The sequence below is a fragment of the Mustelus asterias genome, chromosome 13 (assembly GCF_964213995.1).
Source record: "Mustelus asterias chromosome 13, sMusAst1.hap1.1, whole genome shotgun sequence".
NCBI classification, from domain to species: domain Eukaryota; kingdom Metazoa; phylum Chordata; class Chondrichthyes; order Carcharhiniformes; family Triakidae; genus Mustelus; species Mustelus asterias.
Genome location: NC_135813.1, coordinates 75638363 through 75665746, shown reverse-complemented (window position 1 = coordinate 75665746; position 27384 = coordinate 75638363). Strand labels below are relative to the sequence as shown.

Below are 27384 nucleotides of genomic sequence, written 5' to 3'. Positions count from 1 at the left end.
CAATGGGAACAAAGAAAAAGGATCAGTCTTTAGCTTTTCTTCTACTAAAATTATAAACTAGCAATTTAACAGACTTTTCATTCTTATTAAACATATTCTGCCAGATGGTCCAATTAGAAATGGTTATTCATCATCTTTGACCAACACAGGGAAATCGCTGCAGGCTTCATTCCCTTTCTTGCATATTATATAGATCTCCCATTTAGCATCATCTCAAGGTTCTACCATATTTCTGAGATGAGACTGCGTATGTGCATATTACAGAACTTCATCATCATTCCTTCTTGCTTGCACCTCCTGTCATTATCTCTTCCTGAATCCTATCCGATTCACATTTCAAAGTAAAAGAAGAAATACTGGTTTATGCCTATTGATTTTTCATTATTCATTCTCTTTTCGCCCATATCAATTGACTATAGTTAATCACTTACAAATTACTATTCTCTCCGATAATCAAATGACTAATTTCTGCTGTTTCTACATCTGCAGACTTGTAATTTTCTACTCAAAATGCAGTCACTCTGGCTGCCAGTTGGGCTGTAAATTCATTTTACTGTACTTTCACATTTTTGGATCCTTTAGTCTAAGTACTTGGCATTGGAGAAAGAAAATATAGGTCCTCCACATTTCAAGCATTAAACATATGCCAATTTTGAGAAGACATAATAGTTCTGTTGTTGCTGTCAAGTTATTAGAATCAGTGTAGAGCATGCTGTTTGTTCAGGTTGTATGACAAGGTCTTGCATGACAAGGTCTTGCATGATGCAAAGGTGTGCATATACCAGCCAGATTAATGATGAGCTATTGTTTTACATGCCCATTCCCTACCTGAAAAGTTTGGCATTATTTGCTTTCAAAAGCATTCATTTGCACTCATTTGCTATCAATTACACTCGAAAGCAATCATTTATCAATACTCTCAGAAGCAATCATTTAGTCATCACTTGACATCAATTAGACTCAAAACTCATTTAGCTATTATTTAACATTACAAGTAGCGTAACTGACATCAATGTCACAATGTCCCAAACTTCAGCACTCAAAATCCCAGGACAAATTTTCTCCCATTCCCCCAACCCCACCCACACTGGAGAAATGTTCTTCTGCACCCACTTCAAACTTGCAAAAGTCAATTCTTTTACATGGGATGAGCCAACGTAAAAGGTATAACTCGCTGCCGGGGGAGGTAGTGGAAGCAGATACAAGAGCGACTTCTAAGGGGCGTCTTGACAAATACATGACTGGGATGGGAATAGAGGAATATGGTCCCTGGAAGGGTAGGAGGTTTTAGTTTGGGCGGGCAGCACGGTCAGTGGAGGCTTGAAGGGTCGAAAGGCCTGTTCCTGTGCTGTATTTTTCTTTGTTCAGTATTAGGTCGTATGACCAAAGTTTTGGTCCAAGAGATTAAATTGGTTTTAAAGATTCAGGGAAAATCACAGACCATTTTCACCACAATGCAAGCTCTGATCCCTATTTAATCGTGCTGCAGACATACTGAAGCCTGTGGGAAAAATCCTTGCATGGGAGTCTGAAATAAAGGATTGGATTTTCCCGGCCCAGCAGTTGTGAGCCCCACCAGAAAATTCCAGCAGTCTTTTGGATTTTTAGACTTAGCAAAGTAAATGCAAATGAGAAAAAAAGGCCCCATTTCCCCCTTCCCCCAGATTACAGAGGTTCTCTTCTCCTCTTCGCCAAGCCCTCTATTGCACCCTTCATATTCCTCTTCTCTTTCCCCTCTTATCTTCCTCCCCCACCCAAACCCGAGATCTCAATTTCCAGAAACTACATCTTCTAATCAGCCTTCTCTAGTTTTGAAGCTAGAGCAGGAGCAGTGAGGATCATCACAATGAGGTAAGTATCGAGGTTGGGAGGTGGGGTGGCATTTTCAAGTGAAGTCAGCAGGCCCTGCAGCTTTGGCGGGGCCTGGAATTCAGAAGGACACAAGGTCCAGAGAATGGAGTGAGAAGTTGGGCAGCAGGGCAGTAGAATTAGATTCGACTCAGATGGGAAGGATTGAGACCCTAAGATCTGGGTGGGTGGATGTGATGTATAGACTTGGAGACTAAAATGAATCAAGAACTAATGAGAATCTGATGGTGCTATCAAGCATGTACTGTATAGCAGTATGATTTTTTTTAGATTAAATGAAAAATAAGATCCAGGTTTATTCAGTTTAGGTAATTAATTTCCTTGTATTTTTCAATGCAGGTCGCTGATTGGATAGCTTTGAACACATTATCAAGTCTGATGGCAAATTCATTCCACATGATAACTTTGTCAAATCATAATTGAGAGCATTGTGCACAGAAATGTCAAAATGGTTAGGTTGGGAACCTTGATACAAGCTATTTAATCAGTAGTTTAATGTTTGGGGCTCAAATTCAATTAACAAAAAGAGCAAAACCAATGTTATGTCATAAAACTTTGCATCTGTGCATATTTCTGGTCAATCTTTTCATTTTAAATTCCCAAGTCCATATACAGACTGGAAACTGCCTATGTGGACTTAAAAGTGGGGCAGCATCACTACCAAAATATAATGCAAACATTAAGTTTATATAGGTGATTTCCAATAAGTGAGAATTAAAAAATTCAGAATGGAATATATAAAAAGTAGTAAATGGAACACAAGAATAGAACGTATGATTTAAAAATGGGGACTGAATTGTTTGTGCATGTCTGGTCCAATTGTCCTTTACTTTTTAACGTGCTTTATCTGAAGCCTGCTCTTAGTCTTTGTTATTGCAGATAAGGAACCATGACCGACTGGATTAGTATTAGTACCAAAGGTGACACAAAAAGGTTCTAGGTGACAAGGAGGACAGAAATATTACAAAACTGACCAGATTGCAGAGCATCTACAAACCCCAGCACACTTGCGCTGAGGGAGGAGGCACCAGTGCCAGAGTCCTCCCATGGCAAAATACACTCTACATGATCAATAGTTCAGTGTAAATGTTAACACCATCTAAATGTTTGCATACAAAATCATTGACTGGTACTATCTGGTTGACCTTAACAGACAAAAACTGTATTTGCAGCTTTGTCTCATGCATAAAAGGTTAGTAGTGTCCCATCTATTGAAATCAATGGACAATGCTGCAATGGTAATATCTGCCATAACCAATAAGGATATCAGATTTTTAATTTTCAAGATATATGTACAGCTAAAAAGATAGATTATACTGCCATCAATATAACCAATTCACACGACAAGTGCATTATGTTTGGGATCAAATGCCAGACCAGTGAAGAAGCGTTTCATAATAGCTGATGTTCAGAAGTATATTTAAAATAAGTTAAAATGTACAGGTTATCCATTCCATTGCTTGAAGATATCTTGCATCAGGAGCTGAAATCGTTAGCAACCATCCAGCTCAAACTCAGCTGTTATTCAAAAAAGCGAGCTCCTCAAGCTGAAGCTTCATTGGAACACTGCAGTAGACCAAGGCCAGAGATGTCAGCACGAAAGGTGGAAAATTAAAATGCAGGTCACTCGAAGCTTAGGGCTATGTTTATGGATTGAATGGACATGTTCTGCAAAGCCCATTACCAAATCTGTGTTTGGTCTCCCCAGCACAGAGGGCATTGTGAGCAGCAAATACAGCTTACAAAACTGAAAAAGAGTAAACAAACATTGCTATTTACCCAGAAGGATTATTTGGAGTCATCGATGGTGATGAGGGTGGATGTCGAAGGGCAGGTATTGCAGCGCCTGTGCTTGCATGAAAGTTTCACAGGAAGGGGACAGATGATTGATGAAGGGACTTGGGTGTCATGCAGAGAATGGTCCTTTTGGAATGCTGGAAAGGAAGGGGATATGTCTGGTGGTGACATCATGCTGGAGGTGGCAGAAATGGAGGAAGATGATCAATTGAATACGGAGACAAGTGGACTGGAAGGCGAGGTCAAGAGGAACCAGTTTGTGATTTTGGAAGGCAGAGAAAGGGGCGAGAGAAGTATGGGAAATGAGTCAGACATGGACAAGGGCTCTGTCAACTATGGTTGCAGGGGCCTAGGAGTGGGTAGGTGAATGTGTGTCCTCAGTTGAGGAAAAGGTTGTACCAAAAGTGCCAATTGCATCATCAGAATAGATATGATGGAGACAGAGAAACTGGGAGCATGGACAGATCCCTACGAGAAATTCTCAGGAAGTGTAGACAAAATGGCTATGGAAATGGAGGCAGAAGTTGAGGAAGGTTAGGGAAGAGTCAGAGAGTGACCTTGTGAAAATGAATAGTGGAAATTGAAAGCAAATTTGATTAAGGTTTCCGTGCAAAAGCAGAAACGCATCAGTACAGTCAATGTTTCGGAAGAAGAGGTGCAGAAAGATTCTCATGCGAAGTAGGATTGAAATAGGGAATGTTTTATATATCCCACAAAAAGGCAGGCATAGCCATTGAAACACCTTTCATTTGTAGGAAGTGAATGGAGTCAACAAGTTGTTCGATGAGAGAACAGGCAAAGGAAGGTCGTGGCAGATGGACCTGATTCTTCAGTTTAGTTGCTTTGCTTATCATCTTGATGGAAAAGTTTGCATTCAGATAGATGCAGAGGATATCTGATAAAGAATGAAGATGACACAGCAAGAGAACTATTTTTTTTACTCTTCCCCTTGAGAGGGAAGTGTTTCAGCTTAAGGTCATATTGAGAGAGAAACAAGAGGCCTATTATTGAGTAACTGTTGGGCAATAAGTTGCTTAAGTTCCCACATTGCAATTCAAATCTATCCAAAAAACATTTACTACAAGACGATATTTTTGTTCTGCAATTCCCTTCGCATGTAAACTGCTAAATAATTTGCAACCTGCAGAAACACAAGCTCTCCAGAAAGCTGCTGCTGAAAAGATTTTCAGACGTGGTTACTTTTTATACCATTATCCTTAACATAATTGGAAGAGAACCATAATTGGAAGAGAACCAATTTACAGAATTATGGGGAAAGATGGGGTTGAGGATAATTTGGACAGGGCACGATATAAAAAATTCTTTTGATTTAATAATTAAAACTAGACTAAGAAGAACATGGTACCAGCTACTATTGTCAAAGCCTTTACCTCAGGAATTTTTAAAATTAGTAAAGCGGGGGGTTGGGGGTAGATTAAATTGCCAGCTCCAATGCACCCAATGAGCTCAACGCATTCCATGCCCGTTTTGAGCAAGAGGTCAGTGAGAGCATGCCCTCCATCCCGGAAGTCAGAGCAGCCTTCTCAAAAGTTAACCCACAGAAAGCAACTAGCCCAGATGGGGTATCCGGACGAGCACGCAGGTCCTGTGCGGACCAGCTGGTGGAGGCATTCGCAGACATCTTCAACTTCTCTGTACACCAATCCGACGTCCCTACCTGCTTCAAGATGATGACCATCATCCTGGTACCAAAGGAAAGCCAGGCAGCGTGCCTTAATGACTATTGTCCTGTGGCTCTGACATCCATCATTATGGAGTGCTTCAAAAGGTTAGTCATGGCACAAATCAGTTCCTGCCTCCCAGACTGCCTGGATCCACTACATTTTGCCTATAGCTGAAAACAGACGCCATCTCCCTGGCCCTGCACTCAACCCTGGAACACCTAGATAACAAAGACACCCATGTCAGACTACTATTCATAGACTACAGCTCAGGCTGAGGCTCATCTCCAAACTTTGTGGCCTGGGGCTCAGCTCCTCCCTCTGCAACTGGATTCTAGACTTCCAAACCCACAGTAAGGATATGCAACAACACCTCCCCCATGATCATCCTCAACACCTGTGCTCTGCAAGGCTGTGTCCTCAGCCCCTTACTATACTCCTAATACACCTATGACTGTATGGCCAAATTCCCCTTCAACTCTATTTTCAAGTTGATGATACCACCGTAGTGGGTCAGATCTCAAACAATGATGAGATGGAGTACAGGAAAGAAAGAGAATCTGGTGAACTGGTGCAACAACAATCTCTCCCTCAACATCAACAAAATGAAGATGATAATCATCGACTTCAGGAAGTCTACATCAATGGGGACGAAGTAGAATTGGTCGAGAGCTTCAAGTTTTTCGGTGGGAAGATCACCAACAACTGTCCTGGTCCCTCCATGTGGACACTATAGTTAAGAAAGCCTACCAATGCCTCTACCTTCTCAAGGGAATTAGGCACGTTGGCTACAACTCTCACCAACTTCTACAGATGCATCATGGAAAGCATTCTTTCCGATTGTATCACAGCTTCGTATGGCTCCTGCTCTGTCCAAGACCACAATAAACTATGATGGGTCATGAACAAAGTCCGGTCCATCACTCAAACCAGTCTCCCATCCATTGACACAGTCTACACTTCCCGCTGCTTTTCAAGGCAGCCAGCATAATCAAGGACCCCACGCACCCCGGACATTCTCTCTTCCACCTCCTTCTGTCAGGAAAAAGATACAAAAGTCTGAGGACACGTACCAACCTGCCATCAGACTTTTGAATGGACCTACCTCACACTAAATTGATCTTTCTCTACACCCCAGCTATGACTGTAGCACTGCATTCTACACTCTCTCCTTTCCTACCTTATGTACGGTATGCTTTGTTTGTATAGTGCACAACAATACTTTTCACTGTATACTAATACATGTGACACTAATAAATCAAATACTTTATGCATGAACAAATTGAAGCTCAAAGTGTTTCACACATCTATTGCATCATAAGAGACAAGAGTGCTAAATTAAATTACAGTTGCCCAGAGTAAATACTTCACAGGTTTGCGCCTTATTTAAAGCCATTACCTAGCTTTTTTGAAATTGGATAAAATATATAATCGCAATAGATCCACAGTTCATAGCAAGTTTCTACTTCAAATGTTATGGAAAGTCAGCCTAGTTATATTTGTGATGTAATTAACTTGCTTGTTGGAAATGTGTGCACTTGTTCAATCCTGAAACAGCTTTTACAAGGATAAAATATCTGATAATTAGTTTCCTGAATTATAAGTCAGGGATCTAATCAAGTGAAGAGCACACAAATTAACCGCAGGTGCAAAGATTATCAATTTAAAACCAGTTAAAACATGAACCGTGAGATGAGTAGGAATTTCTTCAGAGTTGTGGAAGAAGACTGTTTTGCCACAGGAATAGCAGAGGCAGATGATATTGCATCTTTAAAGAAAATAAATAAATATTTGAAGCATATGAAGGTAATGAGAAGAGGTGGGCAGTGTTTTAAGTTCTGATTTTCTCGACCATAGAGCCACCACTGGTATCAGAAGGACATAAGTAATAGATTATTCAACAAGATCACAGTTAATCTTCTATCTTAATTATACCTTCCTGCACTATCCCCATATCCCCTATTTAACTCAGTATCCAAATATCTTTTAACATCCAACTGGTCAGGCTCCTTAAGAATTTTAAACATTTCAATTAGATCACCTCTCATTCTTCTAAATTCCTAGTCTAATCGCTTGAAGTAGAAAACTCTCATCCAGGTTCCAGTCTACTGAACCTGCATCGCACTAAGGCAAGCAGGTCCTTCCTTTGGCAAGGAGACCAATACTGCACACACTACCCCAGATATGGTCTCACAACGACCTGTATAATTGTATTGAGACTTGTTTACAATTATACTCCAATCCCTTTGCAACAAGCGCTAACATACCATTTGCCTTCCTAATTACTTGCTACAACAACATGCCCAGTGATTCATATACAAGGACAGCCAGATCTCTCGATGCAAATATTTCCTAGTCGATCATTCAAAAGTATTCTGCTTCCTTATTTTTCCCCCATCAAAGTGGATAACTTCACACTGTACCACATTGTAATCGAATTCCCATGTTCTTGCTCACTCAATCTGTCTACACCCCTCTGCAGCCTCTTTGCATCCTCCTTGTCACTTACTTTTCCCAACTAATTTAGTATTGTCAGCAAATCTGGACATAATCTAATATTAATGAGTAGCTTTTACACACAGTCCCTCATCTTGGGCCCAAGTACTGGTCCATGCAGTATCCCACGAGTTAACCCGCTCCAGTACAAAAATGTACTATTTATTCCTATTCGGTTTTCAAGTCCTCAATCCATGCAGAGATATTGCCCCATCCCACAAATCCTAATTTTATGCCATATCCTCCAGTGTAGCACCTTATCAAATACTTTAGAAAATCCAAACACACTACATTCAAAAATGTTACCATATTCCAAACAATAAATTCAACAATTTTACCTAACTAGCCTATATTTTCTATTTGCTCTCTTTCTTTAACAGAAGTAATGTCTGTTACTTTCCAATCTTTGGGAACTATTCCAAAATCTAAGGAATTCTGAAAGATCAAATCCAATACATCTACTACCACTACAAATCCCTCTTTTAAAACCCTAGGATGCAGGCTGCCTGCTGTGGGGAATTTGTCACCACTTAGTCCCATTAATTTTTCCAGTAATATTCCTTGATATAAATTGATTTCTGAAAGTTCCTTGTTTTCACTAGACCTTTGGATCCCAATTATTTCCAGGATTTTTTTTATCTGCATGAAAAGTAGAAGACCAAGTATTTGTTTGCTGCCTCCACTGTTTTCTCACTCTATTATAATTTTGTGTCCTTGTCTCTAATGGGCCTGTTTACTTCCTCTCGCCTCTTCCTATTTCTAAACATAAATGTTTCTATGTCTCTTGCTTGTCTACTCTCATTCTCTTTCATCAATTTCTTGGTCCTCCTTTGCGGAACTCTAAAATCCTCCCAATCTTCAGACTTTTTTCTCTCTTTGGCAATGATATAATTATCTTGCTTTGATCTAATACTATTTTGAACTCCTCATTAACCATGATTTAAACTCTTATTTGAGATTTTCTGTGCCATATTTAATGCAAATTATGTAGCTCGTCTACCATCACCTCTTTTAATCTAGTTTCCACAATCCATTTTAACTCATTTACTCCTCGGATCTACATAATTTGCTAAATTTAGATTTAAGAACCCAGTTTCAAAATTAACCAAATTACTTTCAAACTCTATCATATTACAGATTTCTAGAACAAAAGGTTCCATTCCCTGCATTTCTGTGGTAAAATTCAATATCACCAGCTGAATACCAAATCTGCTTTACTGCCTGTTTATAAACAGGTATTACTTGCTGATAACCATTTTGAATATATGCCAGGTGGGATTCCATTATGATGTTATTTCTCCAAATTAGGAACTTTTCAACACAACTTTAAACTCAAGTAGAATAAAAAGCATTATTGTTCTACAGGGTCCCACACAACAGTGTATTTCAAGTGAGAAAACTTAAGGGTTAAGGTCCTTAATGTGATTACCAAGCTTATTACCCCACTCTGCAGAATAGATTACAAGAATATTGGCTGTAATACATTATTGTATCATAAAATTTATTCTATTACTTATTAATCCTGGTGAACCAAGGAGGTTTGTGTGCTATTAAACTGCAACCAGTAGGTACAGTGCTTCTAGGATTGACAAAATTGTCAAAGTCGAGATGAAACTCACCTTATAATTGTAGTCCAGGAGCAGAAGTGAAACAAGAATTGTATGAAACTAATTTGAACATAGATATTTAGCAATACCAATGCAATTTTAAAACCTCTAGTCAAAATATATAAAAACTTATGACACTAGTAAATTTTAGATTTCTTAAATTTCCTACCAGCGAATTAAAAAATGCAGGTTTCCTAGTTTGCAATCATGTTAACACAATTACAGCACATTAAGTTGCAAACCAGATTGCCCTCCAAGTTAACAGCGGCACGCAGCTCTTTTAGAAATACTTTCAGAGTATGTGTCACATACAAGAACACCTGAATTTAAAAAAAGGGCTGGATCCAGAAAATAAATCTTCAGTGTTTGGGAAATCTATGCTACCTTGCAGCATTTTCATACATTTGCTTTGGTATCTTAGGACATGTACAAAAGTCAAGTTGTCATTGGGAGGAATTTTTAAAAAAAAATTCTTTCACAGGATGCGGGCATTTATTAGCCATCCCTAATTGCCCTTGAGAAAGTGCTGGTGAGTTGCCTTGAACTGCTGCAGTCCACGTGGTGTAGGTGCAGCCACACTGCTGTTAGGGAGGGATCGAAAGATATTAAGCCACATATATGAAAAGTATCATGATGATATTGAGTAGCTAATCAAATACAAGTATAGTTTTAGACCCAGAACTTGAATAACTAAGCCAAGGAGCCAATAGTACTTGGGTAAGCATCTTAAATACAAGTCTGGACATATGATGGAAAAGCACATTACAAAATCAATCATCCAACTTCATTGAGAACACAAGCATACACAAAGATGCCATCTTTTCTAATTATTTAATAGTGTTAAAATATTGTTTACGACGTGAACTGCTAATTCTGTTACATCAACATGAACTTCTTTCAAGTAGCTACTGGCTACCAGATGTTAGTTTGCACTTGCTTGTATCATAAAAAGCAAAGCTTTCATTAGACTTTTTGATAGATGGTCATATCACTGCACAAAATGTAGTCAGAATTATTTTTATACTGTGTGCAAGTCATTACTTTTCAAACTAGACATCTCAATTTGTCAAAATTATGAAAATGTCAAACAAGAAATAGTACAACACTTTAAAATCATGCAGTATAAAATGCACATATTCATAGGAAACTGCTTGTACATTTATATAATTGAAATCTAATTAAGCATGCAAATATACTGTAAAACCAACTAAATATTCTTACATGCAAAGAATTAAGCCACGAATTGCTCACTCCTTGGAATGTTTAAGTTAACATTACAGATCCATGTCCAAAATCCAGTACCCTCAGGACCCAGGCCGTGCCAGATTTTCCAGGATTTTGGATTACCCACAAGTGGAATAGGTAATGTGTGTGTAGGACTGATTCCCCTCTCCAAGTTCATCAGAGCACAGTTTACATGGAAGCTACTGTTAAATGTTAAAAGAATGTAACCATAATTATAATCACTAGACTGTCACCAGTTGTGACAGTCTAATTAATCCTGGAGATTTGGAGAAATGTGCTGCAAAGACTGTCAGGTAGTTCATTGGACAGACTCAAAAAAGGACTTGCATTTAATATTTGTTTTATAAAAACTATCAGCGCTGGTTCTTTGTTTTCTCCCGACATCAAAATCACTCAGATATTTGTTTCTCATCATAAAAGCATTAGATTCATCCCTCAAAATAATCTCTCTGCAAATGTAAACGTATATATACCAGGGCACAGAACTCTGGTTGAATTTCTGTTCTATAGTCAGAGGTCCTGAGGCCAGTTGTATCATTCCTATAACAATGCCCTTGGAGATCAGTTGATTTAGTATAGATTAGGAATTGAACCTAGACTTACTTATTTGACTGCCTTTATCAACTGTGCTAAAATCCCGTGTGTGCACAACAATCGCGGATTTCACCCTCTGGGATCAGCCCAAGAATGGCTACTTCATTTCCACACTTACTCTAGCCAGGGAGCTGCACTCCGATATCCCGAAAGAAAAATGTTTGGTTTTCATACAATTCCGGTTTTTGAATAGCTGCTGATGCAGTTCACACATTTTGCAGGCACACACAAATGTCTTGTGCACAACCGCGACATAATTCTGGCAAAATACTTAAAAGGAGCAAGAAAAATGCACGTGCAAGGGGATATTGCACTTAAAAGATTTATGGGCAGAGAAATCCAGCATAATTCAGCTGTGCTAAAATGGCTCAATTTATATTGCATGCATGTGAATGGAGAACAGAACTACTTGTCTGATATAAAGATGGATTAAAACAAATCAAGGAGGTTATTCAGAAGTGCACTATATTCTTGACTTCAAGTGATCCAGGAATATTTGCAAACTTAGTGAGATTTAATAGAATCTAAAATATATTGCATGTATATTACGTCTTCGGTCAGTTCATAAATGGACTGTGATTGCACATCCTACAGATTGATGACGAGGTCATAAACATAATAACAAAGTTCCATACACTGGTAATTTTTAGGATTCTATCCATAATACTCAATGAAGGTGACAACCTTATAGAATTAGGCACCTTGTTACTTCATAGAAGGAATAAAGATATGTTCTTCAAATTAACTGTTCGTGTTCTCTTATGGCTAATTGCTTCTTCAATAGTGAAGACAACTATTTCAGAAATAAGCACAACTTCCATTTTGGTAAATTAAACAAACTGAAATATCAGATCCATTTGGTGTTATAAACAGTTATAACCAAATGGTAATTAACTTTAACTAAATTCTTCAGAAAGCTCCATTCACATAAACCACTTAATAAACATTGAAAAGTGACTGAACATTACTGAACAAAGTTGGTAGCACAATTGTTTTCCAACACAACAAATCCATTGTGCTGAAATAAATGTTCAGCTGGCAAAAACCACCAGTGTCCTATTTCCTTTGTGGTTATCAATGTTATGTCACAATTGAACCTTTTGTGATCCAAAACCTTCTCTAAACAGAGTTGTCTGAAGAACAAAGGAAGAGAACCAGATTTTCGTTTCATTAAAGGTGTATGTAATATACAGAACATTGTTTCAACCAAGCATCGTTATTCGCCCAAGTGCTCTGTTTAATAGTCTGTTTCTCTTAGTCAGACTATACCTTTTATGAACTGCAATGTAATTTAATTCATCGGTGAATGCTCAAAACTATAAATTATTCTTTTTACTGTCATGCTAAACTGAAAATAGTATCAAACTGCCTTTAAACTCCTATTCTCCCGAATAGTCAGAAAAACACCATAACGTGAGGTCATATGTTTCAGGCTCAAGCAAATATTGTTAATGTGAAAGAACATGTTAAATCAGCTACAAATATTTAGCTCAGATACTATTAACAGTTTTTAAGACTAAAATAACAAATGGTTTCAAATTCTAATAATCCCTTTCCAAATCATTGAGAATTGAAAAAACAATCGAGACGTTGGTGTGGCTGGCTAGGCCAGGATTTAGTGGCCAACATTTTTATTGGCATTCCTAATTGCTCTTCAGGAGGTGGTGGTGGTGATGAGCTGCCATCTTGAACCACTGTAGTCCATGAGATGTAGGTACACTCAGTGAGGGATGGAATTCAAGGATTTTCACCCAGTGAAGATATATTCCCAAGTCAGGATGCTGTGTGGCTTGGAGGAGAACTAAGTGAAGCTGTTCCCATGCACCTGCTGCCCTTGTCTTTCAAGGTGATCAAGGTAAGGGGCTTGGAAGGTGCTGTCGAAGGATCCTTGGCAAGTTGCTGTGGTGCATCTTTGAGATGGTGCACACTTTTGCCATTGTGCATTGGTAGTGGAGGGAGTGGATGGGTGTCAAACTGGGCTGCTTTGTCCTTGATGGTATTGAGCTTCTTGAGTGTCATTAGAGCGGCACTCATGTCGGCAAGGGGAGAGTGAGTATTTCATCACACTCCTGACTTGTGCTTTACAATTGGTAGACACGTTTTTGGAGAGTCATGGGGAGAGATTCTCTCCATAGAGTTCCCAGTCTCTGAATGGCTCTTGTAGCCACAGTATTTAAATGGCTGATTCAGTTCAATTTCTATTTAATGATAGCACCCAGCATGTTGATAATGGGAAATTCAGTGATGGCAATGCCACTGAACGTCAAGGGGAGGGGGTTAGATTCTCGCTTGTTGGAGATGATCATTGTCTGGTACTGGTGTGGTTTGCCTCTTATCAACCTAAGCTCAGATACTGTCCAACTGTTGCTGCATCTGGACAATTGTCAATTTGTTCAATCGAGTGGTCAATTATGTGGGTTACTTCAATACCGGAAGCATTGCAAATGGTGAACATTTTTCACTAATGGTCGCACATAGATCTGACCTCATGATGGAAGGAAGGTCTTGATGAAACAGCTGAAGATGATTGGGCCTTGAAAAAATTCTGCAGTAATGTCCTGGGACAGAGATTGACAACAACAATCATTTTCTTGTGCGTTAGGTACAACTCCAATCAGTGAAGGCTTTTCCCAGTTTCCATTGACATCAGTTTTGCTAGGACTCCTTAGTGCCACACTCATGTCAAATGCTGCCTTGACGTCACTCTCACCTCAACTCTGGAGTTCAGCTCTTTTATCCATGTTTCAACCAAGACTGTATTGAGGTCAGGAGCTGAATAGTCTTGGTGGAACCCAGACTGAACCTCAGTGAGCAGGTTATTGCTGAGTATGTGCCACTTGATAGCCAAAGTTGCTGCAGTTACTTGGCAGTACTGTTGAACGAGTCAACATCTGATACTTTTATTTGAGACTAAGTCTCTAAGCATCAAGTTGTCAATTAAGTCTGTTTCAAAGATAACAAAGCACCTTTAATGCTGACCCCATTTGAAGCATAACCGTTCACCTCCTGACCAGGGCTTGTACATCCAGCAACTGCTAAATGCTGGAACCCTACCATGTTCTGGACGTAACCAGTTCAGTCAGATCTCATGTATTGCTGCTTTTCTTGTGAGGAAAGTTTTTATTTTGACCCATTTACTCAAAGTAATTTACGTTTTGGTTATGAATTATTTAATGCAATGTTGCCATTTTCAGTGGAACTTCTACCACACCAGTACATTTTGTAAAACTGTTGACCATATTGCTCCCTATTATACAAGGCAAAGGAAATCAATTCAGATACTGGTTAACTAAGTGTGAATAATTCCAGAGATCATGCATTCTTCAAAAGGCAGGTTCTGTGGATAAAGGGGAGTTGGTGCCTCCCCAAAGACAACATAAAAGCAAATCAGTCCTACCATAAAAGGCAAAGATGGTTTTCCTAGTTACAGCCTGGTTGCTCAACAACTGATTTATGCAAGCAGCAAAGTGGTTTTCTGGACACAAGGGAGCCTTTGTGTTTGGCCAAGAAGCATGCTCATTTTCTTCCATTAACCCTTTCCCTTTAAAGACATGGAGTATCGTGAGAATGAACCAGACAAAATATCATTCAAGGAACAGAGTGGTCAGGTAGATTGGTAACTAGAAACAACTACAAAGCTACTGTTAACAGATCATTGATAGTATCCAGGATCTGAGCAGGTCCTGCAAAATTCCTTCCGAAAGCAATACAGGAAAAAAAACTTGAACCTTTCATAACCCTACGGTATCCCAAAGTTCCCTCAAAAAGCAATGAGATAAATGTTTTTTGGCGACACTGGTCAAAGGTCAGGGCAACAGGAAAATTAATCTGTGCATCCACCAGTGTGCAAACAGATCCTTAGTTAACATCTCATTGGAAACAGTGCACGTGTGCCACGAAAGTACTCACTTAGTACTGCACTGAAGTGTCAGCCTAGATCAGTGGTTCCCAACTGATGTGCCACAAAGACCCAAGTGTGCCACAAAAAAAAAGATTCAAAATGATTAAAATTCATTTAATTGAACTAAAACTAACCTTAGCCTTCAGCTCTGTGGTCAGCATCTCCAAGGTCCGACGAACCTCAGGCCTCCTACGCACACGTGGCTGGGAAAGAACCGCACACCCGCGGTTTAGATTTTTTACTTTGGTTAGGCCCATGCCAACTGGTGAAACTTGGAGCTTAAAACAAAGACCCCATAAGCCCACGCAAAAAGAAAAACTTAAAAGGGTGCAAAGACCCTGGGAGAAGTGAGACAGATGGAGGGAGGTTCAAAAAGACAGCAGAGGCAGGGTAAAGTTAAAAACAAAATTCCCAAGCAAGGGAAGAAGACAAAGGAACGAAATAGGAGCCAAATTAAGGAAAGAAGAAACAGCCTTGAATTAGAGATTGTGCTGCAAGGAGCAGAAAATGAAGTGGGCCCAGGACAGCACAGGCTCAATCGCCCCAAAAACACTTTTTCTAGAGGGCAGTTCAGAGAAGATATGAGGTGTGCCTCAACTTTTTTTTAAAATATAAAGTGTATCATGAAATATAAGGTTGGAAACCACTGGCCTAGATTATGTACTCTCACCTTATCACTTGTGGGCTATGACTAAGCCACATCCATATGGATAAGCTATAACATTTCCAACTGTAAAATTCAAATATTTCCGCCTTAGATTCAAATTTATTAGCATTTAAAAATAAATCACCACCAATCCAGAGGTATGCAATAATCTATGTTTCTGAGGAATGAGATATTGGAAACACATTGGTTACCAAAGATCAATTGGAGGAGTTGAGGTTCTCACTCCTAGGCTGCATGATGAAATGTATGAAGGTGAAGCATCTATAAGACAATAACCTAAAATAAATGAATGCACAAAAATGAGTATGCTTCTTTTCACCAAAAATCTTAGCAATGGCTTAATGATTAAGTGTGTTGAGTAACAATACTGATTCAGACAGACCGGAAGGTTCCAGATTTGATTCTGTGTGTTCTGAAATAGTTCATCTTAGTCTCAGTGCCAGCAGGGGCATAACAAATGGCAATGTCTGAACACCTTTTTGGAGGATGGGAAGCAAGTTGGGGGGGGCTAGAGGAGGATTAGAATAAGCCAGAATCCTAGCATCTGCTTGTTATCCAGAGGCTGCCGCAAAGTGCATGGATCATTAGATGAGGACAATAGTTTTCTTTAAAAAAAAACTTTATTCCTTTCTCAGTTACAAAGCCATTGTGCAAAGTGGATGGAGCAAGCCCCTAATCCATCTCCTTCCTTGCCCAGAAACCACTTTAAATTGAATCCAATTTATGGTCCCGATAAAAGGGACATACTCGATCGAGGCTGACAAAAACAGGCATTGCACCCGATCTCACACTTCAGTCTACGCTTGATCTTGGTCAAAAGGCCGAGATGGAGGACAAGATCAAGATTGCCCCCTACAGTTAAACTGCTCAACAATGATCACTAGTCTCACAAATATGCAGCACAAATGGATCTCGTGAGCCACTTGGAAAAGATCCCACAGTTGCTGGTTCCCATGTAACCCGACTCCAGAATGCTTCACCACTTTAAGGAGGGAAGATGAATTTTTAAAAAGATATTGAGTAATGAAGTTGGGAAAACATGGGAAAGACCCTTTCATGCTTCATATTACAACATGGAGGCTCATTTAAATACTAAAACTATTTAATTCTCCTCCTAGATAACAAAACGTATTCTCACATATCAAAAGCCTATCCAAGAGCAGCAAAATAGCCATATGGAACATGCATCATTAATTCAAGAGTGCTGAGACAGGCAGTGCAAAAAAAAAACAAGCAACTGATTCCATGGCTCGGACCGTCCATGCGTTCAGCTTAATGCAGCTGATAAAGGAACATCTGGTACCGATGGAACAAATATGAAGTGTAAGAGAATTTTGAAACAAGTTTAATACATTTTCAATTATAGCCACTCAATTAAGATATATAATTACTGGCATAAATCAATTTAGTTAGGAAGTCAGTTTTAATTGAAAACATATTAGTTTGTAGCATAATCTTGCTCTGAACTGCATTATAACAGTGATAGTCTTAATTAGTATGATAAAAGGTTGCAAATCCTTCAGCAGTGTTTTTAGGATTCCAGTAAAGCATAATAATGGGCACCAATATTTCGATATGTCCATTTGAAATGTTTAGTTCATGCAGCAATACAACGTGTAGATTTTGCTGTCCCAAACTTGAATTGTTTCTCTGGAGAACAGAGTTGTATAACAGTAGGATGAAGTAATAGTACTCGTCATTAATGGAATATCAGTTAGAATGAGTACTTACAAGAATCAAACAGCAAGTTGTTTAAGTTTGACTTTTTCCTACAGTACATTGCTATCAATGCAATTATAAGGCTTAGTTACAACACTGCTTCAGGAAATTCTATTATCATTACTATGCAATGTTTGGTTAAAAATCACAATTTAACTCAATCGTGCATGAAGGTCTGCAATGCCACAATGCACTGTCAGCATTATGCTATGACAATTTCATCAATGATGCTAGAGTTACTTAAAGAAATCATACTTACTGTTATTTCACAAGAGGTATTTTGATAAATATTCTACACAGGAAACCAAAAACAAAACAGAAAAGCTAAATCTCTTTGCTCTGTAAGCTATAAAGTAGAATTCAGAAAGTTAAAACACTTCCATTCTGTATATTCATTTAACAGAGCAATGCATATCCTCTGCTTGGATTAAACCCAATAGACTAGTCCCTAATGCAAACATTTTTTCCAGTTACGTTATTGAAACAAAGTTCTCCACCAGTCATAATCCTTAACTCTTTCAAGTTCTCTCTGTATTAGTAAGAACGTGCAGCCGAGTTACAGTATTTGCAGAATTCTGTAGAGCAGAAATGTGCAATCTAATGCACAAATTCTACTACTTCTCAATTTTATCCATGCCATGGAGCACCTCTTAACTGGTCCCTCCTGCATAGAGTCATTGATCAGTGTAGATGAGTGCTTTTAACCAAAATTGCTTGCCTCAAAAACCTGCAGGCAATTCTGATTTTTTGACAGGGATTATAAAATTAGCAAAGAAGCGCCACCAGATTTCTTAGCAGGGTTAACTACTTTCCACCATCCTCAAGTCCTAATGTCCTGTCTGAGGGACAATATAACGTTGCTGATAGGACAATGACAACAACAGTTTCAATGCACTATGCTCCTGCCAAAACAGCTCACAGCACAGTTAGTCTAACAATGCCCGAACTGGAAGTTGTTTCTTTTGGGAGCATTTCTAAAGGCAAGTACTTTTCCTTAATAATGCTCACCTATCTGTGCTGAGGCTAGGAGTGTGAAGGTAGTAAACAATAGTTAGCCAACTGATCTTGAAAGAAATGGAATGAGTAAGGCTCAATGGCTAGACTAGAAAATGACAGCACCTCTGTGACCATACTCTTAGACCTCACCTCCAGCAAACATTTTTTCTCACCATGTTCCAGACAAATTGGTTAATGACGGTACTCCCTTCGCTCACCCAAGTCCTGATGTTACTGCTGTTAATCACCTCAAAGAAGAGCTGTACTGTGTTTTAACTTATTTATTTCTTGATGTTGCTCTCTCTAACTCGCCTGCTTGCTTATGTTCCAATATTTCTACTAGCTTCTGCAATTCTGGGCAGAAAGAATCAGAAGAAGTAAAAACAGAAGAAAGTAGATTAAGGGTAAGGAAAACGGTGCACAAGAATGGGGAGTGATTTTGAGAATAAGACTGCATGGGGCGGGGGGGGGGGGGGGGGAGAGGAAGAGCACAGATTGCAGAAAGTATGACAGGGGTGGGAAGAAGATTGTCAATGTGGGGAAGGGAGTGAAAGCAGATGCTGTTTATGGAAATGGTGGTAAAAGAGCTAAAGGCACACAGAACAGGGGCACTAAAGTAAGTGTGGGGAGAGGGAAAAGAGCAGGATTTAAAAAAAAAAGAACAGAAGCAAAATGAGGTAGGTGGCATGGTCAAAGATTTCAGGAAATATGTAACAGATTGGAAATTGGATGTAGCTTTTACTCATGAATCTGCCCGATTTAAAAGGGATTTACACTGACCCCATTTGTTTGCTGGGTCACAAAGATGCAATCGTGCTACTCCAAAAGGCTGGATAATCAATCTTACTGTAAAGAACACTCAAACCTCCCACGTATTTGCATCCTAATCACAGCAAAAATGACACACTATTTCTTTTTATCTTGCTCTCACATGCAAACCCCTCTATAATATCGTTTTTCTTGTAAAAACACAAACTAGTTTATTAGCTGCACAAATTACCCAGAAAAAACAGATATCATAACATGTGCCAGATAAGTCCAAACCCAATAAAAATTCACTTGGTCAGCTGTTGATCATTCAAAACTTCTTTCAACACTTACATTCACAACTGTTTCCTTAAATTTGATGTGCAATCTGTAGTTAGACAAAGCAATAACTGCATCCTCAGCACGTCCTATGTATTCTGTACTTTCTCCATGAAGTTCAGGAAAAGGAACCTAAAATTGGGAAGCAGTTATTACGCAGATTAAGTCATGAATAAACAAAATTCTACAACCTAATATTGCATCTAGTTATACAGAAATTTGCTGACATAATCTTGGCTCAGCCTTCAAATACATAGCCAGCACACTGGTGCAGCTCAGATGGAAATTTAAAACAAACTCGCTTTGTTATAGAGAATACTTAACTCCTATGAAGTCAGGCAGACAGTGACTCCTAAAATCTATATAAAACACTAACATTTAATAGTCTGGTACTTCAGGACCTCCACACAACAAAAGCAGCATTTTCAACTGGGATGGGGGAATCAGGAAATTCCTGCCAATTGATCCTGATATGTCTGCTGCAGTTTATTGGTAGCACTCTTGCCTGCGTCAAAAGGTCATGGACTCGAGTGCCACTCCACATTGGAATACAAAATCTAGACCAACACTACAATACAAGATGGTAAGAGTGCTCCAATGCTTCACTGCTGAGGTATTGTCTTTTGGAGGTCCTATTTGTGCACTTGGGTGCAAAAGATCCAATAGCACTATTTTGAAGAGCAGAGTAGTTTTCAACAGGGTCCTATCCAATTTGATCCCTCAACCAATATCACAAAAATAGATTGGATTCTCATCATAATACTGCTGTTTCTGGGACCTGCAAATTGGCTGCCACATTCCAACAGCAACTGCACTTCAAAAAAATACTAATTGGTAGTAAAGTATTTTGGGACATTCCATGGTCAGGGAAGGCATTGCATAAATGCAAGATTTTCATTTCGTTTTAAGTATCCACCCAAATCAGTGTCAATAGGAGATCAAGCACCAACCCCAACATCGGTTTGAATTATTGATCTCAGTATCATTTGGGAGCATACCATTTGGGAACCCGATACTGATAAATGGAGGTTGGTTAAGCAGATCATCACTTACCATGGAAATGATCAGAATACCTCATTTACAAATGGAAAACTGGATGAAAGTCTACAGTACTTCCAATTAAATCCATATTTTTCTTCTGTACCTGGAGGTTTTCTTCTTCTCTAATTAGCTGTTTTCTGGGAAAGATCTGATTGGCTTGGATACATTCCAAACTATGTTGTCCTTCTTCATCCTGAAAGAAGGATTAGTTTCCTTTTTAGCCAAACAGTGCATATTATGTTTTCCCAGTTAATTTACAATGGTCATTCCTTTTGTAAAGATGACCTATTTTGTAGGGTTGTATTCATTATTCAAATGCATACATCCTCCTGATATCAGCAGGTTTGTCAAAACACACAGGAACGAGGGCATATTCATTCTGGCAAACTTGGTTTATGGTGGCATTAATATTCACAACTATGTCCCAAGAAAATTTGCCTTAATATACCTAAGCTGATGCTTCAATAGCTGAATTACTGTAAATATATATGCTGTAACCTCTGCAGTCCAGGATGCTTGGTACCTAGTCAAGAATTTCCTGGGTTATAGAATGACATGAGAATACCTAACCACAAATGTGAGAATTGGAAGACATTGTAGATATAAATACTTACCTGAAACATAAAAGTGATCAAACATTATAAAACAGTAATGAAAATAGTTTCACTGAGCCAAATATTGTATCCACCATGTTTCCACTCCCAAAGTACTGTACTAAAATGATACCAATGATGTTGTGGGAACAGGTGGACCTGCTTAAAACACTCAGACAACTGGCGAATCCAAACAATGGACTTTGAACTGGGGATGTTACAATGTATTATTTAATTGCTTTCTGCTAATTACTGATATCGATATTCAGAAGGTATCAACAGATGAATTATTATGCTGTACAAGCCATTTCACAAAGCTGATTTTAAAAAAAAGTACCATTACCATTTCCAATCAAGGACAGGCTACCCAATCATAATTGTTTTTCCAAATGCATTCTTTCTGGTTGCTAGGTGCTATTGGAATGTTCCCCTTCTGTAAGAAACTGCCTTCCTTCAAGTGTTCTCCTTGCTAAGCAGAACCAGAAACACACACTCTGGTGAATGTGTGAGTACAAACTCCTTAATTCTCTACTATATATAACTTCAATTGGCTTGTTCATTGTAAAACAAAAAAGTATAAGCTATCTCCAAAAGGAAAGTCTATTTACATAAAATCACACTAGAAACTAAGCTTACACACTGTGTGTGGACCCTTCAAACTTTAGTTGGGTACATCACGCTGTGTAGAAAATGTCAGTAACCAGTCAACTGGGCAGTAACAGACTGACCACTCACTATCTGTCTAAATTATTTAACACCTATTTTAACTTTGTGTTTTGAGGATGTGTTTGAAACAAAATGGTTCAGTTGCCATGGTTTTTTAAAAATGTTTTGCATAAGCATGAAGTGCCAGAATCTGCAAACAGCTTTAAACCAAAATTTGAGCTTTACAAGATCCGGAGATTACACACAAAGTTATCTGAACCAGTCATCTATGATGGATATATTCTGCTCTGCCACTTGTTAAAGTTGCCATTTCGGAACTCTAGCACTGTAAATGAACTTAGAACCTACTCAACTGCACTGAACAATGTTTTGAATGAGGACTGCAATGAGTTAATCATCTAGCTGAAGCTGAATATGAAGCAGCTACAGTCAAAAGGAAAGCTGCAACTATGGACAGGCACTTTATTAAAATCCTCCATGTTAAATTGAAGCCAAAAACGATAACAATTTATTCCCTTCTTCATCAAACCTCAAGTACTTCGTGAAATTATTGAAGCTTGAGGCAAAAAACAGGTCATTGTCGCTCACAGTTGCTATTTAATCTCTTCAATGTACAATGTGGCTTTTATTTATAAAGGAAACATGACCTTTATATTCAGGGTAGTTTGAAAGCTTCCCATCGTCTCTGTTGCAACAAAATAGCCAGCTTATAGAAACTCTCTCCAAGACCTGGGAAACAACTTATATTTATGTTGCAACTTTAATATAACATGGTGCCCCAAGGCACTTTACAGAAGGAGTATTATAAAACAATATTAGCCGCTAAGTCACAAAAGACAGGAGTGGAGCTGATGGCTAAAAGCTTAGTAAGAAGTTTAAAAACACCAGGTTAAAGTCCAACAGGGTTATTTGGTAGCAAAAGCCACACAAGCTTTCGGAGCTGCAAGCCCCTTCTTCAGGTGAGTGGGAATTCTGTTCACAAACAGAGCATATAAAGACACAAACTCAATTTTAAAAGCTTAGCCAGAGAGATGGAGAGGTATAAAGAGTCAGCGAAGTTAAAGGGGAGAATTTCAAAGCTTAGGGCCAAGGCAAATGAAGGCACAGCTACCAATGGTGGAGCAATTAAATTCAGGAACTTCAGAATTAGATGACTGCAGATACCCAGGAAGGTTTGGAGACTTGATGAGATTGCACAGTGAGGAGTGAGGCCATGGAGGGATTTGTAAACAAGATTTTTTTTTAAATGAAGGCACATTGCTTGATGCAAAGGGGCAGCGCAGTGGCTAGCACTGCAGCCTCACAGCACCAGGGACCCGGGTTCAATTCCAACCTCGGGTCACTGTCTGTGTGAAGTTTTCACATTCTCCCCATGTCTGCGTGGGTTTCCTCTGGGTACTCCGGTTTTCTCCCACAGTCCAAGGATGTGCAGATTAGGTTGATTGGCCATGCAAAATTGACCCTCGTGTCAGGGGATTAGCAGGGTAAATATGTGGGGTGACGGGGATAAGGCCTGGGTGGGATTGTGGTCGACGGAGGCTCGATGGGCCAAATGGCCTCCTTCTGCACTGTAGGGATTCTATGATTCAAAGCCAATGTAGGACAGCAGGCACAGGACATAGAATGGTGTAAGGACACAGCAGAGTTTTGACTGACCTCAAGTATACAGAGGGCAGAATTTGGGAGACCAGACCAGTATATGCTGGAATAGTTTAGTGTGGAGGTAACAAAGACATGAATGAAGCTTTCAGCAGATGGGCTGAGGCAGGAATGCAGTTGGGTAATAGCTCGAAGGTAGAAATAGGTGGTCTTGATGATGGCACTGATATGTGGTTGGAAGCTCCTCTTGGGGGTCACATACCAAGGTTGCAAATAGTCTGTTTTAGTTTCAGAGAGCTGCAAGGGAGAGAGTTAAAGTAGGTAGCTAAAGAAGGGCATTTGGAGCAGGGGCCCATAACAATGGCTCCAGTTTTCCCAATATTTAATTGGAGAAAATTTCTGCTCATCTAGTACCAAATGTCAGATAACTGTCTGAAAATGTAGCAATAGTAGAAGAGTCAAGAGTGGTGGCAGTGTTATAAAACTGGGTACCCTCAGTTTACACCTAAAAGATAATGCTGTGCTTTTAGACGAAGCAGCTGATGGGCATACTGAAATTTTTTATGTAGTTACTGAGAGTATAGAGGAACATCCAAAAATTAAGGAATTTCCTTCCCGAATTCAGCTTCAGTCAGCCACCAGATAACAGGAGGATCCCTAACCACGCAAAATATCAAGTGAGATTTCCCTGCTTCCAAACTTAACTGCATCAGGAATGTGACTTTGAGTTGCTAAGGGTGCTGATGTGAAGGACAGAGGACATTTTTATTTGAGCCTTGCTTCCTCCCTGCCTGACACTTTCAAAACGAGTAGTAAAGCTTTCTCTGCCAGAAAAAAATAATCTATCTTCCTCAAGAGGTTTTTGACTGTACTCCAACTAATAACTTCAAAAAGTGAATTTTAACGATTAAAAATTTGCTCAATAAACTTAAGGAAACTATTTGACCCTTTGCACATGCATAGCTATTTAACAAAAATGGATAGTTAAATATTTAACCAGGCACTCACTGTTGATGCCCAGTTTTCTCACCATCTACATACTAAAAATTAAACTGGCGTAGTTTTAAACATGACTTCATTGGACAAGTTCTACTTTCACTTGAAATTAGAAGTTATTAAAAATATAGGTAGCTTATGCAAAGTTGTCCAAGATTAATTTATTTTCATAAGCAACGTAAAGTTAAATTTTATTTGCACTACTGAACTATTACTAGCACTGACGCAAGAGATAATTCCATACCAATCAGCATTACGAAGCAATTTTCCATTAAATATTCACAGCTTCATTTAAATAAGTTTCCAGTGCATGTTGATGTAATTATACCAATTATACTTGTATGCTGAGGAAAAAGCACATCACCTGGCTCAGAAACCTCAAGAGAGTCATTTCATCACCTGCTGCAGGGCCAAGCCTCGGATTTTTATTGCAAGAAAAAGATTTTCCATTTAGAACGTACTTTCATAATTGTGCGCCGAAGTCAGTGATAAATGAGCTTAAGGTCAGCTTGACCCTCAATTGCTGATAAATAGGATGTTGATTGTGAAATTGACAATTTCAAAATGTCAATTCACAATAATCAGAATAAAGTGATAGCCTGTTGCTGAAAAACAGTTTACATCAAGTCAGTCAACCAGCTGCAGCGAGATGGCTGGACTCCCAAGATTGACAGATATTCAAATGCAACCATCCTCAATGAAGATGGATAGTCAGCTGTCAGGAGTACTCGATTACCATAGGATCCCTACAGTGCAGGAGGAGGCCATTCAGCCCATCGAGTCTGTACCGACCACAATCCCACCCAGGCCCTATTCCCATAACCCCATACATTTACCCTGCTAATCCCCGACACCAGAGTCAATTTAGCATGGCCACACATCTTTGGACTGTGGAAGGAAACCGGAACAGCCAGAGGAAACCCACGCAGCCATGGGGAGAAAGTGCAAACTCCACAGACAGTCGTCCGAGGCCGAAATTGAACCAGGGTCCCTGGCGCTGTGAGGCAGCAGTGCTAACCACTGTGCCGTCCCTATGCCAACTTCTGGCACAGAGCTGGTAAATTATTCCAGGCATGTGTCAACCAGTCAAGTGAAGAATGTGATTGAAATTGCTTTTTCACTATTTACATTTATGATTTGCTGTCCTTGATTATGTTGTTTTCAAATATTCGGGATGTGGCAATGGTTTTGAAAAAACTGGTCTGTTTAAAAATCTACAACATTTGGGTTTTAACTTATTTTTTTAAAAAAACAATCCAAAGCAGTGTTGAAATTGCTCTTTTGGGGCAGGGTTATATAGCATGGCATAATATAGCAGTCTTGTGGAGATATACATGTTCAAAATTTCTAAGGAAGTGTTCATGGAATACAGAGTCCCTAAAGGATGAAGACCAATTCAAGAGAATTCACTGGACATAACAGACTACACTATATTAAAAAAAAATCACAAAACTCGTAACCAACTCACCATGTCAATTCCACAGTTACACGTTATGTATTATTCCTCAGTATCACTTCTCTGTACCTCAGTCTCAAGCTCAAATCTGAAAATTCATATTAAAACGAGATTAATAATGCAACTTCATTTGGTCATTTCCCAATGACAAAGTAAAGGCAAAAACAAATTACTATAGTATTGTGTAAAGTGGATTCTGACAGTGTGTGTATTATACTTAAAAATTCAACTCGTAAAAGTGCAATGGTCTGCAAGACATAATTAAAATAAATGAACTTACAAGTTTATCCTTCAAATTTTTTACATTATGCTTTTCAGTACCTTCAAACTTGATTTCCATATAGTTCTAATATCCTAGTAAAATAATATTTGCACATTTATAGCTATAAATTAATGACTATTTCTGAAGTAAGTTTTGTTCATGAACTTACGTCAGTGTACTTTTTCTGCCATCATCTGATCAAGGAAGTGTGACTTGGGCCCCCAAAACTATTGCAGCCATCTATTAAGCCATCCCTAAACCAGCATCACAGAGAAGACAACTGGTAATCCACCTTCATTAATCAAATAAAAGTTGATAAATTTGTTTGTAGAATGGAATATCAATTATCTAACATACCACCCCACCCACCACACAACATAGATGATAGCAACTGAATGATGATCAAGAATTGCCAACTTCTGGTGATGCACACATAATACAGTTGTACCCCAATCATGGAAACCAAAACAGGTGGAACACAAACAGAAAAATGTTGCTCTCCAGTTGCAATATTCATGGAGAAGCTAAAGATAAATACGCCTCTTTTTGTTATTGCCATTTTTCTTCCACCCTAATTCTATGCTCCAGTTTTTGATGCATTGCCATATCCCTCCCTTACAATTGCCTTATATACTCTTTGTTTGTCTGTTGATTCTTCCATTTGCCTCCTTTCACCTCCGTTTGCTACCAATTGTCTGTGTGCACCACAAATACTTTTCACTGAATTTGTATTGTTACATTTTCAGAAGATGAAGATATGCTGGTGGATTCCATGTAGGACAGGGAGGAAAGTTTTGTTCTCTGGGTAAGAGAAACTAGGATGTAGAGTCTGGAATGGGAGGGACCAAGGCTCAAGATCAAGAGAGAATTGGTGGTTGCATTCAGATGCAACAGACTTATATTGCGCTATTTTTGTTGATATCATAGTAAATCAAAGGTAACTGAGTGGCCTGGGAATCACTGCAAAATATGTTTGAGAGAGAGAGAGTCAGTGGCTACTGTTAAGAAGCTTGGATGGTCAAAGAAAATGGAGGCAGGAAAGCAGAAATAGTGGTTTGTGAAACTCCAATGGAGGCAAGAGTTGGGAATTGAGGCAGGCCTTCATGAGGAGA

The 27384-nt window shown here is 39.0% G+C and overlaps 1 protein-coding gene across 11 annotated transcripts in view; it reads right to left on the bottom strand.

Annotated features, from left to right (window-relative positions):
- mtmr3 (myotubularin related protein 3) overlaps positions 1 to 27384 on the bottom strand; it is a 67093-nt gene that overhangs the window by 38284 nt on the left and 1425 nt on the right. For 5 of the 11 annotated variants that reach the window (XR_013499380.1, XR_013499379.1, XM_078227026.1 and 2 more), the window contains exons 2-7: positions 26442 to 26564; positions 26023 to 26098; positions 20804 to 20893; positions 19675 to 19791; positions 17837 to 17869; positions 15326 to 15394 (exon numbers count right to left, since the gene is read on the bottom strand). Coding sequence is in view for 8 of the 11 variants with exons in the window: in XM_078227026.1 (XP_078083152.1) it covers positions 15326 to 15394; positions 17837 to 17869; positions 19675 to 19791; positions 20804 to 20893; positions 26023 to 26025 (312 nt within the window). In the remaining 3 variants the exon portion in view is untranslated. Of the gene's footprint in view, positions 1 to 15325; positions 15395 to 16049; positions 16120 to 17836; positions 17870 to 19674; positions 19792 to 20712; positions 20743 to 20803; positions 20894 to 26022; positions 26099 to 26441; positions 26565 to 27384 lie in introns of those variants that run through there. The other 6 variants (XM_078227031.1, XM_078227032.1, XM_078227033.1 and 3 more) reach the window with 4 other exon arrangements.